Source organism: Anabrus simplex, chromosome 10 (genome assembly GCF_040414725.1).
Source record: "Anabrus simplex isolate iqAnaSimp1 chromosome 10, ASM4041472v1, whole genome shotgun sequence".
Classification (NCBI taxonomy): domain Eukaryota; kingdom Metazoa; phylum Arthropoda; class Insecta; order Orthoptera; family Tettigoniidae; genus Anabrus; species Anabrus simplex.
Genome location: NC_090274.1, coordinates 70,274,507 through 70,290,084, shown reverse-complemented (window position 1 = coordinate 70,290,084; position 15,578 = coordinate 70,274,507). Strand labels below are relative to the sequence as shown.

At 39.9% G+C, this 15,578-nt stretch overlaps 1 protein-coding gene across 4 annotated transcripts in view; it reads right to left on the bottom strand.

Annotated features, from left to right (window-relative positions):
- The window catches only part of LOC136881941 (uncharacterized), a 478,253-nt gene that overhangs the window by 29,911 nt on the left and 432,764 nt on the right, over positions 1-15,578 (bottom strand). For 3 of the 4 annotated variants that reach the window (XR_010861050.2, XM_067154405.2, XM_067154406.2), the window contains exons 7-8: positions 9,698-9,890; positions 7,250-7,374 (exon numbers count right to left, since the gene is read on the bottom strand). Coding sequence is in view for 3 of the 4 variants with exons in the window: in XM_067154405.2 (XP_067010506.2) it covers positions 7,250-7,374; positions 9,698-9,890 (318 nt within the window). In the remaining variant the exon portion in view is untranslated. The remainder of the gene's footprint in view (positions 1-7,249; positions 7,375-9,697; positions 9,891-15,578) is intronic. The other variant, XM_068229428.1, reaches the window with a different exon arrangement.

Genomic DNA, 15,578 nt, shown 5'->3' with positions numbered 1-15,578 from the left:
AAAAAATAGAAGAGGAAACATTGAATTATTTGTGAAATACTTTGAAGAAATTTCATTTCCTTGAAAACTTTTGTGAACAGTAGATAAATTAAAAATAATTAGAATTTTGATAGATATGATAATCTTAAGGGTTTTTGCCGAGTCTGTTATGTCTAGTAATATATGAAACATCAGTCTATATATAGCAGTCACACTTAACAGACTTTTACTTATCAATAACATTCCACTTGCAAATTGCAAAGTTTAAGTGAGAAGGAGGCAGAGAAAACTTCTGACCGTGAAGAAATTAAATTGAAATAACAAATAACATAGTTCAACCTATTCAGTACAAATAAATAAGAAATCTAGTGTTACATTTTTATTTAATTATAAGTCGAAGCAGTACCAGCTTCGACCCCAATCTGGGTCATCATCAGCCGAATAAAATGCAAAAACAATGCATGGTAAATAAGAAATTAAAGAATGAATCTTTCACAAAAACAGTTGAAGAGGCAAAATAAGATAATGGGGATTGGCACTGTGCGATTTTAAATCGTAAAATCTAGAAGAAGTAGAAGATCAGTCGCTTATATGAAATAAGGCGCGATCTTCTGAATAGCAGCACAACACACGCAAAGTGTGGCACCGTTTCAAAATGTTTACAAGAAGAGGTGAATAGTTAAGTAAGCCAGCATGCATATATTATCAAGCGCGAAGTCCCAACACAATTCAATAAATATGAAGTCCCAAAATTGTGTAGAAGTTGAAGACGAGTCGCTTGATTGAAGCAAATTGCTAGCTCCTGAAGATCAGCGCAACATACTCAATGTCCGGCACTGTGCTTTCAAATGCCGATTGAACTCTGAATAGCTTGATGATCCAGTCTGTAATCGTTTCGGTTGCAAAAATGTGTGTATGTGTGTGTGTGTGTGTGTATATATATTATATAAATGCAACTTAATATATTTGAAGTATGTAACATGGAAAACATGGCCTTAGCTGAAACAAATGCCTTGTGGTTCGGTGTCAGCAAGTTATTTGCCCTTGACAAACAGTTTGTAGTGACTGACAAAGACCTCATTGAGTGCATTATTCTTGATGACCAGTTTGAAGAGACAAGGAACTAAATTCTGCATGCGTCAGGGAAGTTACGGGAGACCAGGAGAACTATGGCAGAAGCTGAATGGCTGGAATTATGTATTTAAAGAATTTGACTTGAAAATCAGTCATTCTGAAACAGTGGTGCTGTCAGTCAGACGGCAAACATTGGGGTGAATATAACTTCAGATGGAGAAACGGTAGAAGTGGAGCTTTCAAGTACCTTGTCAGTATGGTCACAGAAGATAATTGGTTCCATGCTGAGATCAGCAGCAGAATCTGAACATGGAACATGTTTTTGCCATGAAGTGCAAAAAATCCTACGGATGCTCTAATCTCAATCAAATCGAAACTGACAATTTATAATATTCTTGCTACACCATCATAACATACAGTTTTGAAACTTGGACTCTAACCAGCAGAGATGTCAGTAAGCTTGAATCTGTGGAGATGAAATATTTAAGAACAGTCTAAATAACAAGGAACAACAAGGTTCAGAATGAAGTGGTAAGACAACAGATCCATGTTAAACAGTCACTTCTGTCCAAGGCCAGGTTAAGGTGGTTTGAACATGTCAAATGGCTGGAACCACATAGAACAGCAAGAAAATGGCTGCAAACTGTGACTGGAAACACAAAACTGAGGGGTAGGCCAAGGAAAAGGTGGCTTGATCAAGTGAGAGAACAAGCAGTGGAGGGGGAGCTGGTCGAGCAAGAAGAGACCTTCCTGAAGTGGAGGGCAGTTTTACACCATAGCCCGGCCAACTGGAGACGATGTTGTTATCGATGATTAGTTGGGAAATATTCAAGATATGGCAACTGGCAAAACAGAAGTACAGAAGTACGCAGAAGTGGGCCACTATTTCTCAGTTTGGCTGGTGATAATTACTGTGTGTCATTTCGATGATTGGTTCTCAATAAATTTGAAATAGTCAACATTCATTTTGAAGCTCAACCTGCAGCTACCAAGAAAGACTGTGCATGTCCAGGCATGCCATGTGATGAGATAAGAGGTGAAGAAACCATAACAGTTCCACTGTTTGTGTTAAATTGGGTTTGTCTGAGGGAATAAACACTTGCTTGGCTTCAGCTGTGTTTGTGATATCACTTACAGCTTTGTGGGGTTCCTCATCAATTATTGATCGCTTTGCCTTCACATTCCATACATAAATCACAACCACTTGGCCTCCTCGGTATGCACTAGCCATGTGTCCTGGTAGGTGTGCTATTTACCAACTGATGAGGCCAAATTAGCACACTGTGGCAAAACGCTGGCAACCAGGAGTGAATTAGCTGGAAAATTTATGTCCAATAACGGACCAACATATTGGTATTATCACTTCTCTAACTGATGCTGTATTATACATTTCCCACATGATAAACTTTGTGTTAAATTTCATACTGACATGACTATTCATTTATAAAGAGATGTATTAAAACCATCTTTCCAATACAAATCATGATACACTGGATCACCCAGTTAACATAAATACATCATTATAAACCATTATGCCTTTCAGCGTTCAGTTTGCAAGCCTCCGAATATACTAAATGTTGCCACAATCCTCTATTTGTAACTAGTGCTGTGGCCTCATTTAGTTCCATATCTCTTATCTTTAAATTGTTAGAAACTGAGTCTAACCATTGTCATCTTTGTCTCCCTCTACTTTCCTTACCCTCCATAACAGAGTCATTCTCCTAGGTAACCTATCCTTCTCCATGCGCCTCACATGACCCTACCACCAAAGCTTGTTTATGCATACATCTTCATCCATCAAATTCATTCCTAATTTAGCCTTCATCTCCTCATTCCAAGTACCCTCCTGCCATTGTTTGTACTAGCAATCATTCTCACCATTTTCATGTCTGTTACTTGTAACTTATGAATGAGATATCCTGAGTCCACCCAGCTTTCGCTCCCGTAAAGCAAAGTTGGTCTGAAAACAGACCGATGTAAAAAGAGTTTCATCCGGGAGCTGACTTCTTCATTACAGAATACTGTTGATCGCAACTGCGAGCTCACTGCATTAGCTTTACTGCACCTTGATTCAATCTCACTTATTATATTACCATCCTGGGAGAACACACAACCTAAATACTTAAAATTGTCTATCTGTTCCAGCTTTGCATCACCAATCTGACATTCAATTGTGTTGAATTTCTTACCTACCGACATCAATTTAATCTTCAAGAGGCTTTTCATACCATACTCATTGCACCTTAACAGGACATTAAAAAACGTAAGTCATTAAAATGTCGTACATGTTTCATTCTTCTATGAGACATCTTCAGCTGCAGAGATTATTAAAAATGTTTATATATCATTCTATACATAAGTTTAAGTTAGGCCTAAACCCAACGACGTGCTTCCAGTGACATTTGATGAGTTTGATTGTTTATATTTTTAGTGATAAGACTAGTTTACCTGATGACACTAGGTTTCACAACTGGCTTTCATTCGAACGCACATGCATGAATTTAAGTTGCGACACTAGAGGTGGAATATTTGATTCAAACTGCATAAATTGCTTTGAGGGTTGTACTGCAGTAATAAAGTTGGACTAAGAATAGAAATAATCTATAAGTGAAAAATAAAATAAATCGGCTAACACATTCCAGGCTTGTGTCGGCGTCATGCTGTCATATGTATGTACACCTGTTAAGTGACCCCCCTCTCAGACTGATTCTGATGGTGCCGTCAGCTTCCGCTTCGAATGCTAGCACTGTACCGTGCTCAGTGAACCATCTGGTGACGAATGAACGTACCACTTTCACTTCTATTACTAACGTCTAAATTCAAACTTTCGTTCTTGGAAAAGTCTTCCTCATGAACAGTTGAGATTTTTTTTTCTGAAGACGCAGAGCAAAGTTCTCTGCAAAACATGAAGAATTTCACCTTATTTTATTGACACGGCGCAAGTCCAAAAAGCCTACATCATGTCTATAGTCTTAAGATTTATTTACTTTTTTTTTTGCAAGTTGCTTTACGACACACCGACACAGACAGGCCTTATGGCAACGATGGAACAGGAAGGGGAAGGAAGCGGCCGTGGCCTTAATTAGGTACAGCCCCAGCATTTGCCTGGTGTGAAAATGGGAAACCATGCTTAAAAAATGTAATGGCACATCTGGCTGCTCTCGTCCTGCCCCGTCCAAATCGGCCTGGCTCACCTTAAGTTCCAGCACTAAGTGCTGTATTAGGAAGTCATTTGGAAGGCAAGCTACCTAGGAGGGGAAACTGCAGAGAGGCTGACCCAGTATCAGGGGTGAGAGAGTGTGTTGACATGATGTGGCACCTAGGCTTGAGTAATTTATCAATAATTTCTTCAATAAGAATGCTTAACTCCTCTGAGATCTCATTTAAATTATGAGAGGGATTACATTTATGATCCATATTTATAAAGATATTTTCAAATATTCTTAAAAATATTTGTAAATTTGCTTACAAAGCAACCAAGGCCAGCATCAGTCTGTGCTCATTACAGACAATTACGCAGCAGTCAGTGAAGTGCATCAAGTATTCATTCACCACACTGACAGCACAGATTAAAATCTTAGGTGAGCCTATTTTAAATTCACTGATACTTTAGTATTATGACATGACGTTCCATATGTTGCATTTCAGCTGGATACAATCATCAATGAATTTTTATACTTAAAATGTTCAATATCCTCATTACAATTTGAAGGTCTGTACATTCATTTTTCGACTGAAGATGTCCTTATAAAGGATGAAACATGTATTGAATTTTAATGTTGTCTTAATACAGACAGACAATTCGTATCGTAAAGGTGGAGTGTATGATTAAGAATGGCACAAGTAGTTACTTCCAACTTTTCGTAAAATTAAACTGCTGATTTTGAAGTTATAAACATTTTGATCTGTTACTTGGGTTGCAAAATGCAATAGAGATTTGAAGAACTAGTGAAATGTCTAGTTGTACGCAGTCCCAACAAGAATATGTTATTTTAAAAATTAAATCAAATGCACTAATGGTATTGAATCTATTCTGGAAGGAAGGGATATGGATGGACTGACAGTTGATTAACTGAAAAACAAAATACATTCTGAAAAAAAAAAAATCCTAAAATAGTACTTTTGTTATGCTTAAAACAAAACAAATTTGAAAAGAAAAATCAGGTAGGGAGGATAGATTACGAGAAATTCTAGAACCACTTTTAGAAGAGGAACAATATGGCTTTAGGCCTGGAAGATCAACAACAGATTTGCTGTCAGGATGCTAATGGAAAAACATTCAGAAAAAGAGAAGCCTTTATATCTACTGTTCTTTGACAATGAAATGGCCTATGACAGCTTTCCAAGGGAGCTTATCTGGGAGTACCTGAGAAAGCTCAAAGTTTGAGACAGTCTAATTTCAAAAGTTAAGGTGCTTTACAAGTCGGTTCTGGACTGTCAGACTGGTTTGAGACAAAAAGGGGAGTACGGCAAGGTACTGTTTTGTCGCCCCTATTATTTATCATTGTAATGGATACCATATTAAAGGCGCTAAAAGGAAAGGGGCAACAAGACATTTGCAGATTATGTAGTAATTTGGGATAACTCAGAGAAAGATGTGGAAGAGAGACTGCAAGGGTGGAGTCAGGAGTTTGAGAGATATGGATTAAACATCAACAAGGCTAAAATGGTGGTGTTGAAGGTACAGAAGGGTGACAACCAGCCAGAAATCATGCTAAATTGCACTAAGCTGGACATTGTCACAGAATTTAAGTACTTGGGTAGTATAATGGCCAAGGATAACTTAGCTAAATATGAAGTAAACAGTCGAATCAGCAAAGCAATACATTTTTACCTCCAAGTAAGACAACTACAAGTACCACTCAAAACCAAGATGACAACTGTATAAATCATACTACACCCCTATCCTCACATACATTAACAAGAAAGGACAACTCAAAACTCCAAGCAGCAGAAATAAAGTTCCTACGCACAATGTTCCAGAAGACCAGGAGGGATAAAATCAGGAATGAAAAAGTCAGAAGACGTAGGACTAGAAGACTCCTTACTCTAGAGGATCCAAAAGCCAAGACTGAAGTGGTTTGGTCATGTGAAAAGAATGAGTGCCAACAGGTCTGCAAGAAAGGAGTATGAAAGAGAAACAAGGGGAAAGAGACCAGTGGCCAGACCTACAGAAAAATGGACAGACTTAGTGAAGAAGGATGTAGAGGATAGAGGTCAAGATTGGGTGCGGATTGTGAACGAAGAATGGTTCGTGGACTGAACAAAATGGAAGGGGCTCGTATACCGCACCTGGGAAACTGGAGTTGGTCAATGATGATGATGATGATGATGATGAGGAGGAGGAGGGAGTGTTGAATGGGGTGGCAAAGCGGGAAGGGAAGATGCATTTGCTTATGTTCTAATTTAATTTAAAATAATTTCCTATTCACTTAAATAGATGTTAAAAAATTGTTAGTACATAGCACTTCTGTTCATGTGTGATGTGTGTGTCTTAGTTCATTTTAAAAAAAGTTTTTGAAAATGACTCATGTCTATATTACGTCTTAATTGAAAAAAAAGAACTGTTCTCTTCAAATGCTCTTGTTTTCTGAAGTGAGTGTTGTCGTTTGATTTAACTTGGTGAAATTCGGTCTCTCGAAATTTTGTTTATTAAGGGACACTCTGAAGCTGATTGCTGTCTTATTGATGTTATGGAAAAGCTTCCCCAAAATCTTGGAATGTCGTCAACTTACTGTGTTCTTGGAGGGGTTTAGCAGCAGCTTTCTGTCTAGTGAAATAATGGCACAACAACAGCTCCCAACAGTTTCCAAAATAAGTTATTTAAACCTGTTACATACTGACAGGTTTTGCTGATTCTTCTATGTTTTCTTCCAATTCAGAATAGTCTAAAATCTCTTCCAGTGTAGCAATAATGTCACTTTCTTTTAAGTTACCTTCCATTTAAAAAAAAATACAAAAGTAGACTGCAATGCACTAATATAACAAGCAAAGTCCAAGCAATGCATGTTACCCTCATGTAGTGTGGAAACTCCCACTAGATGGCATACAAGGCAGACTCAGGCTTTGGCCACATGACCAAATCACCCACCCCGAGTGTCACACTGGCTCATGTCCAGCACAGCAGCACGAGGAGAACAGTTAAACAACAGAGCAGCAATTATGTCCAAGGTGAGGGAACTAAAGCACAACTTACCACAGTCATGTTCATCAGTGCGATCATAGCAGTTCATGTGGCCGTCGCATCTCTTCACCTCGGGGATACACAGCTGGTTACCACATCTCCACTCGGTTGGGAGACAATAAGAGTCGTCCACACATCTGAAACCATGTACCAAACTTCACTGCGATAACATTTTCAAACATTCCAAGGAGAATTCTACACGTGGAAAGGAAACTTCTCAATAACATACCTTTCGGGATTTACAAAATGTCTGTTATTAGGCCTCTCTGCTTTTCAGATAAACTAAAACTTTGGGCACACATTTTGCATATGAACATCGCACACTAGTCCAAGAATAAACTCTCCATCAATAAAATGAAGTGGTTATTTTATTTTATTTTCAACAATTTGCTTTACGTCACACCAACAGAGTTAGGTCTTAGCGTACATGGCCTTAACCAGCATTTGCCTGGTGTTAAAATGGAAAAACACAGCAAACCATCTTCAGGGCTGCCGACTGTGGGGATTCGAACCCACTACCTCCCAAATGCAAGCTGATAGCTACGTGACCCAAACCGCATCATCACTTGCTCAGTCTAGAGGGAAAACAAATGGGACAACTAGAGGTGGTGTTACCATGGTTATAGCAGGGCACTACTTTATCAGTTTCCAAGAGCAGGCAGTTTTTTTGGAAATATATCTGAAACAGTTGATTTTATGGCTTTAAAATGTTGTTTTCAGGATCCCTGCAGGGCTTTCCCAGTATTGATTCCCGCAATGAGCTGTGTCCAGTTCTATGAAAACTTTGGTATTTTGACATTTTATGGATAAACAAACTTTTGATTTCATAGATATAAATTATGCTACTGATTAGGTCACCAGGACTAATTGCCTTCGGAGATGTTACCATGTGTTGGTGTGACCCAGATGAAACACAAGTCAAAGATACTGGAAACTTGTTTAAAACACGGCGCCATTTGTACCAACTGTATATAGAAGGCAGAATAATAACGTGAGGAAGAAGACTGATTGTCTTCTGTCCAAGTTAATTCCAGACAGATCCACAGCCCAAAAACATATCCATGTTAAAATCTTCACAAATACCAGCTTGAGGCACAACGAAAAAGAAAAAGAACAGCTCCATGATGATTACATTTGTTGTTTAAAGGGGCCTAACAGCTTGGTCATCAGCTCTTAATGGTACAAAGTGTACAAAATGAAAATTGAAATTTCAAAATGATATAAAAAAAGAATAGTGATGAAAATATGATCGTGAAACAAATCAGTGGATCCAATTCACGATGCTTTAATTACTGAGACGAGACTCATTATCTGAAGGGGTCCAAAATCCAGATCACCAGCCCCTCATAACGGTACTAATCACTGGTAAAGCAGAACCACGGTGTTTTCCTGTAGTGGTACTAATCACAGGTAACGTAGATACATGGTGTTTCTCGCATGGTGGTACTAATCACAGGTAACACAAACCCATAGTCTTTTACACATAATGGTACTACTCGTGCAATGTAGACCGGGCGCCGGTATTCCCGCGGTGTTCTTTATGTAGTGGAAATAATCCTAGGCCACGTATACTCATGATACTCATGGTGTTGCTCACATAGCGGTACTAATCGTAGGTAATGTAGACCCACAGTGTATCACACATTAAGGCAACGTCTACAGGCAACACAAATCCATGGTGTTCCTCACATAATGGTACTAATCACAGGCGTTAGCCAAACTCGTGGTTTTTCTCAGGTAGTGGCACTAATCACAGGCAATAGAGACCAATGGTGTTCCTTATAAAGTGGTACTGCTCATAGATAATGCAGACCCATTCTGAACACAGTGGAACCAACTGGTGGTATACACACAATGACACTTATCACAAATGTCCGACTCGTTGGCTGAGTGGTCAGCGTACTGGCCTTCGGTTCAGAGGGTCCCGGGTTCGATTCCCGGCCGGGTCGGGGATTTTAACCTTCATTGGTTAATTCCAATGGCTCGGAGGCTGGGTGTTTGTGCTTTCCCCAACATCTCTGCAACTCACACACCACACATAACACTATCCTCCACCACAATAACACGCAGTTACCTACACATGGCAGTTGCCGCCCACCCTCATCGGAGGGTCTGCCTTGCAAGAGCTGCACTCGGCTAGAAATAGCCACATGAAATTATTATTATCACAAACAATGCCCAGACCCATAGTGTTTCTCTCATAATGGTGCTGCTCCTATGTAATGTAGACCCATGATGTTCCTCACATGGTGGTACTAATCGCAAGTAACACTGAACCGTGGTGTTCCACACATAATGGTATTAATCACAAGTAGTCTCATGGTTCTAATGTTACCATCCCTTGGTCACCACTTACAACAGGCAGGGGATACCATAGGTGTAGTCTTCATCTGCATCCCCCACCCATAGGGGATAGAACAGCTCCACTGTAACAAGTTGAACATAGTAATGTTTACCCACCTGAAAGCATCAACATCCAGCTTCTGGCACAACTCCGTGTTGATGAGGCAATGTCCCCCGCAGCCCGTTGGATCTTCTCGGTCCAAGGGTTGTCGGCAGATAGGAACTTGTTCGATACTTAGAGCCACACACACTTCACCTTCAATACACTCATCGCAGTGTCGAAGTGACAGGGAGAGATCTGCAACATCATCTACATCAACACACATTACCGTCTGAGAACTATCATAATAGACAATGCATGCGACTAAATACAAATTATTGTGAAGACACTAAGGTGCATAGAATTTAACAAACATACAACATTAATGAACGGAAGGTTTTCGGTCATGTAAGGCATAGGATTGCCATGACCTTATTTATGGTAAAGCCACATTTGCCCGGTGTAAAAAGGGAAAGTCACGGAAAACCATTTTCAGGGCTGCCAATGGTGCGATTCAAATGCATGTTCTCTCGTGACCACAACGGCAATAATAATAATAATAATAATAATAATAATAATAATAATAATAATAATAATAATAATAATAATAATAATAATAATAATAATAATAATAATAATAATAATAATATCTTCAATATAGAGTATTAAGCCATTCAGTCTGCAATCCTCTGTGATTTTACTAAAGTCTGTCATAATCCTCTATTTGTAACTAACTCAGTGGTCTTGTTTAATTATATACCTCAAATCATTAGAAACTGAGTCTAATAACCATAGTGCTCTTGGCCTCCCTCTACTTCTCTTACCTTCCATGACTGAGTCCATTACCCTCCTAGGGAATATATCCTCCTCCACTTGCCTCACATGAATCTACCACCAAAGTTATTTCATGAGAACAACCTCATCAATAGAGCTGGCTGAATAGTGGTGTTCAGAAAGAAAAACTTTTCGATATTTTTGGTAAATAGGAGTAGTACAATATCTCTCTCTCTTTCTTAGCATTAATCCCGACTTGCAGGGTCTGCTGCTTTGCTACATCTCCTCCATTTCTGTCTGTCGTTGACATCTTCTGGTGTTAAGCCAACACTGTGCATGTCTGCCCTGATGTTGTCAGTCCATCTCTTTACCGGTCTTCCTCGTGGTCTTGTTCCCTCTGGGTTGATGTGGAGCGCTGTTTTGGCAACCGAGTCGTCCTGTTTTCTCATGACGTGGCCGTACCAGCAGAGACGGGCTTCCCTCACTTTGTCTATGATGGGCGCGACACCAAACCTTTGCCGGACGTCCGTGTTCCTTATGTGGTCACATCGGGTCAGCCCCATGGACCATCGAAGCATCTTCATCTCCATGGTTGTCAACATTTGCTCCTGTTGTTTCGTCATGGGGCGACATTCAGTCCCATAGATCGCTGCTGGCCGTACCACACTCTTATAAACTTTTGCCTTTAGATATTGAGGCATCTTTTTATCACAGAGGACTCCCAGTGACCTGTCTCCACTTGAGCCAAGCTGCATTTACCCTCATCCGAGTATCAGGAGTAGTGTCACAGTTTGAGGTGACGACGGATCCCAAGTACTTAAATTGCATGGTCTTCTGCAGGTCTTCTTCACTGATACTTATGGTACCTCTGGGGGCCACATTCCAGGTATTCTGTCTTCTGGATATTGAGGTGCAGTCCATTTTCAGCCAGTCTGTCCTTCCACGTTTGAACCTGATGCTGGAGTTCAGGACGGGTTTCTTGTGCAAGTACCAAATCATCGGCATAAAGAAGGGTCCAGGGATGTGAAGTCCGTATGTCAGCTGTTGCCATATCCATGCAGAGGATGAATAGCAATGGTGAAAGGGCAAAACCTTGATGAACACCCACAGTGATATCGAAAGGCGGAGAGATTCCAGCAGGACTTCGGACGACACTAGTGGAATTGCGATACAGAAGTTGCACCCAGCTTACATACTCTTCAGCGATGCCATGACAGCGAAGAGCTCACCAAATAAGTTCGTGTGGGATACAGTCAAAAGCCTTTTCTAGGTCTAGAAATGCCATGTGTACACTCTTCTGTCTCTCTCTGTGCTTTTCCATCAAGAGGCGTGTGGCATGGATAGCATCGATGGTACTGCATCCCTTAACAAATCCACACTGGTTTGGTGTTACAGAGACAATACATCTGAGTCTGCTGTCAAGTACACGTTCAAAGATCTTGAAAGTATGACAGAGGAGTCGTATAGGGCGATAGGTCGAGCAGTCACTCACATCTCCTTTTCCCTTCCAGATTGGAACTGTTGTGCTAGTTGTCCATGAGTGTGGAAGCTGTTTCTCGGCGATGATTTGGTTGAAGAGTGAGACAAGGAACTCTGAAACAGGCTTTCCGAGCATTTTCCAGATTTCCGCTGGTAAGTCATCTGGACCAGTTGCTTTTCCATTTTTCATTTTGCTAATGGCAAGCATTACTTCCTCGGATGTAATTGAGGGAACAGGGCCTACGATAGGATCAGGACTAGAAATTGGTGGATGCGTAAATTCTTTGTTGCTGATGTTATTAAAGTAATCTGCCCAACGCTGGAGAATGGATTGTTGATCTCATAGCAGTTTGGCGTTGGCTCCCTTGATGTGCATGACGTGTCCAATGTCCTGAGTTGAACGGTGACGGGACTTAGCAAGACGATATATATTGTTTTCTCCTGATGGTGTGTCGAGCTGGTCGTATAGTGACTGGTAATAATGGTCCTTTGCTGCAGCTACAGCTCTTTTTGCTGCAGATTTCAGGTCACGATATTGCTGAAGATCAGTATCAAGACGTGAGTTCCACCAAGTCTTGTAGGCTATCTTTTTCTCCTTGATTGCTTGCTTGACTTCGTCTGTCCACCACCAGGTTTGTTTATCAATATATTTTCGTCCGGGTATGGTTTGTCCCAACGTTTTTGTCGCCGCCTGATGTATCCGTTCCACAGCATCTTTCCACATGTCTTGAACCGATTGATCGGGCTTCACGGAGAAGTTTGCCAAGGCTGTCATCAACTCGTTTCGTTGGGCATTCATCCGCCACCACTTAATTCGGTCAGGCCCAGTCTTAGGTTTAGGTTTGGGTTGTATAACATTGCTACGAATATCGAGGACAAGCAATCTGTGTTGAGGGGCAATGCTGTCATACGGAATTACTTTAGTGTCCGTTACCAGCTTAAAATCTTGTTGACGGATTAGCCAATAATCAATCTGAGTAGCATGACCACCGCTTGTATAAGTAGCCAGATGTGTTGGCCTCTTTTCAAAATATGTGTTGGTAACAATCAGATCATGAGCCTCTGCGCAATCGAGTATCCGACATCAGTCATCATTTCGCACACCAAACCCATGTCCTCCATGGTAAGGAAATGTTTTCATTTATAAAAAGTAGGTGTAATCCAAATGATTCAATAATATGAACAGCTCCTTTCTCCTATCTGTTTGGATTATCAAGTCCCTATTGTGAAGTTTCCTTTGTACATATCGTTAGGTGATAAGTATTTTCACACAAATTAGCCTCATTCTACATTAAGGATCCAAGTCAATTTAACACAATCTCTCTCCCCTTCTATTAGTTCCATAGAATACACTAGGTTACACATAATGAAATAAAACGGCATATGGCTTCTAGTGCCGGGAGTGCCCAAGGACATGTTCGGCTCTCCAGGTGCAGGTCTTTTGATTTGACACTCATAGCCAACCTGTGTGTTGCGATGAGGATGAAATCATGATGAAGACGACGCATACACCCAGTCCCTGTATCAGCAAAATTAACCAATGATGATTAAAATTCCCGACTCTCCCGGGAATCGAACCCGGGGTCCCTGTGACCAAAGCCCAGCATGCTAATCATTTAGCCAAGAAGCCGGACTAGGTTACATGTTAGACACCAAACAGGTTTTAATGTAAGGCAGCAGGTAAATCTATTTTCAAATGACAGCGCCCCATACAGCTGGAATGTGGGACCACGAACGTACGCGCATAGCGACGGACCATTTCGTCAACAGTGTTATCATTAGAGGCAGCTGCTTTTGGTGAACAGTGTTTCCTAATTTTGTCCTCGGTATATTTGTTTGTTATTTTTACTTCATTTCATCAATAATTTTGCAAAATTTTTATTTCCACATTTTAGCAATAAATGCTAAACTGAAATGTACTTGATAGCATATTTGCAGTAAAACATACTTTATTTTTCCATCTGTATAAGAAAAACAAAAGTTATGATTCTGTTGAAAACACATGTTACATTTATCAAAGCTTGGATGATAGTTTTAATTTTTAGTTTTAGTTTTAATTACTGCATCGATGGAGTGAAAGTTCCTTATGGGTACAGATCTCTGCACATGGTTATGAGGGTGTTACGGGTTGTAGTAAGGATGTAGAGGAGAGGACATACAACCCGACTTTTAACCCTATTTATGAACCCTGCTGTCCATCTCACAACATTAGCGAGGTCATTTTGCAATTGCTCACAATCTTGTAACTTATTTATTACTCTATACAGAATAACATCATCTGCAAAAAGCCTTATCTCTGATTCCACTTCTTTACTCATATAATTGATATATATAAGAAAACAAAGGTCCAATAATATTGCCTTGAGGAATTCCCCTCTTAATTATTACAGGGTCAGATAAAGCTTTGCCTACTCTAATTCTATGAGATCTATTTTCTAGAAATATAGCAACCCATTCAGTCACTCTTGTCTAGTCCAATTGCATTCATTTTTGCCAGTAATCTCCCATGAGGCAGCCTATCACAGGCTTTACACAGGTCAATTGCGACACAGTCCATTTGACCTCCTGCATTCCTGCGTCTTGCTGGAATCCTGTAAGTTGAGCTTCAGTGGAATAACCTTTCCTAAACGCGAACTGCCTTCTATCTAACCAGTTATTAATTTCACAAACATGTCTAATATAATCAGAAAGAATGCCTTCCCAAAGATTACATGCAACGCATGTCAAACTGAATGGCCTGTAATTTTCAGCTTTATGTCTATCACCCTTTCCTTTATATACAGGGGCTACTTAGCAACTCTCCATTCATTTGGTATAGCTCCTTCATGCAAACAGTAATCAAATAAGTACTTCAGATTTCGTACTATATCCCAGCCCATTGCCTTTAGTATACCCCCCAAAACCTTATCAATTCCAGCTGCTTTTCTAGTTTTCAAATTTTTTATCTTATTGTAAATATCATTGTTATCATATGTAACTTTTAACACTTCTTTAGCATTAGTCACCTCCTCTATCTGGACATTATCCTTGTAACCAACAATCTTTACATACTGCTGACTTGAATACCTCTGCCTTTTGAAGATCCTCACGTACACATTTCCCTTGTTCATTAATGATTCCTCGAATGTCCTTCTTGGAACCTGTTTCTGCCTTAAAGTACCTATTCATACTCTTCCATTTTCACTAAAATTTGTATGACTGCCAATTATGCTTGCCATCATGTTAGCCTTAGCCGACTTCTTTGCTAGATTCAGTTTCCTAGCAAGTTCTTTCAATTTCTCCTTACTTCCACAGCCATTTCTAACTCTATTTCTTTCCAGTCTGCACTTCCTTCTTAGTCTCTTTATTACAATAAGGTGGGTCTTTACCATTCCTTACCATCTTTAAAGGTACAAACCTGTTTTCATATTCCTCAACAATTGCTTTAAATGCATTCCAGAGTCTGTTTACATTTTTATTTACCATTTTCTACCGATCATACTTACTTTTTAAAAACTCACTCATGCCTGCTTTATCAGCCATATGGTATTGCCTAATAGTCCTTTTTTTCAAGATCTTCCTTTCTACCACATTTTTTTTTTAAACTACGACAAGAACAGCTTCGCGATCACTAATACCGTCTATTACCTTGGTTTCTCTATAGAGCTCATCTGGTTTTACCAGCACCAGTAGGTGCTGTGTTTTAAACAAGTTTCCACCATCTTT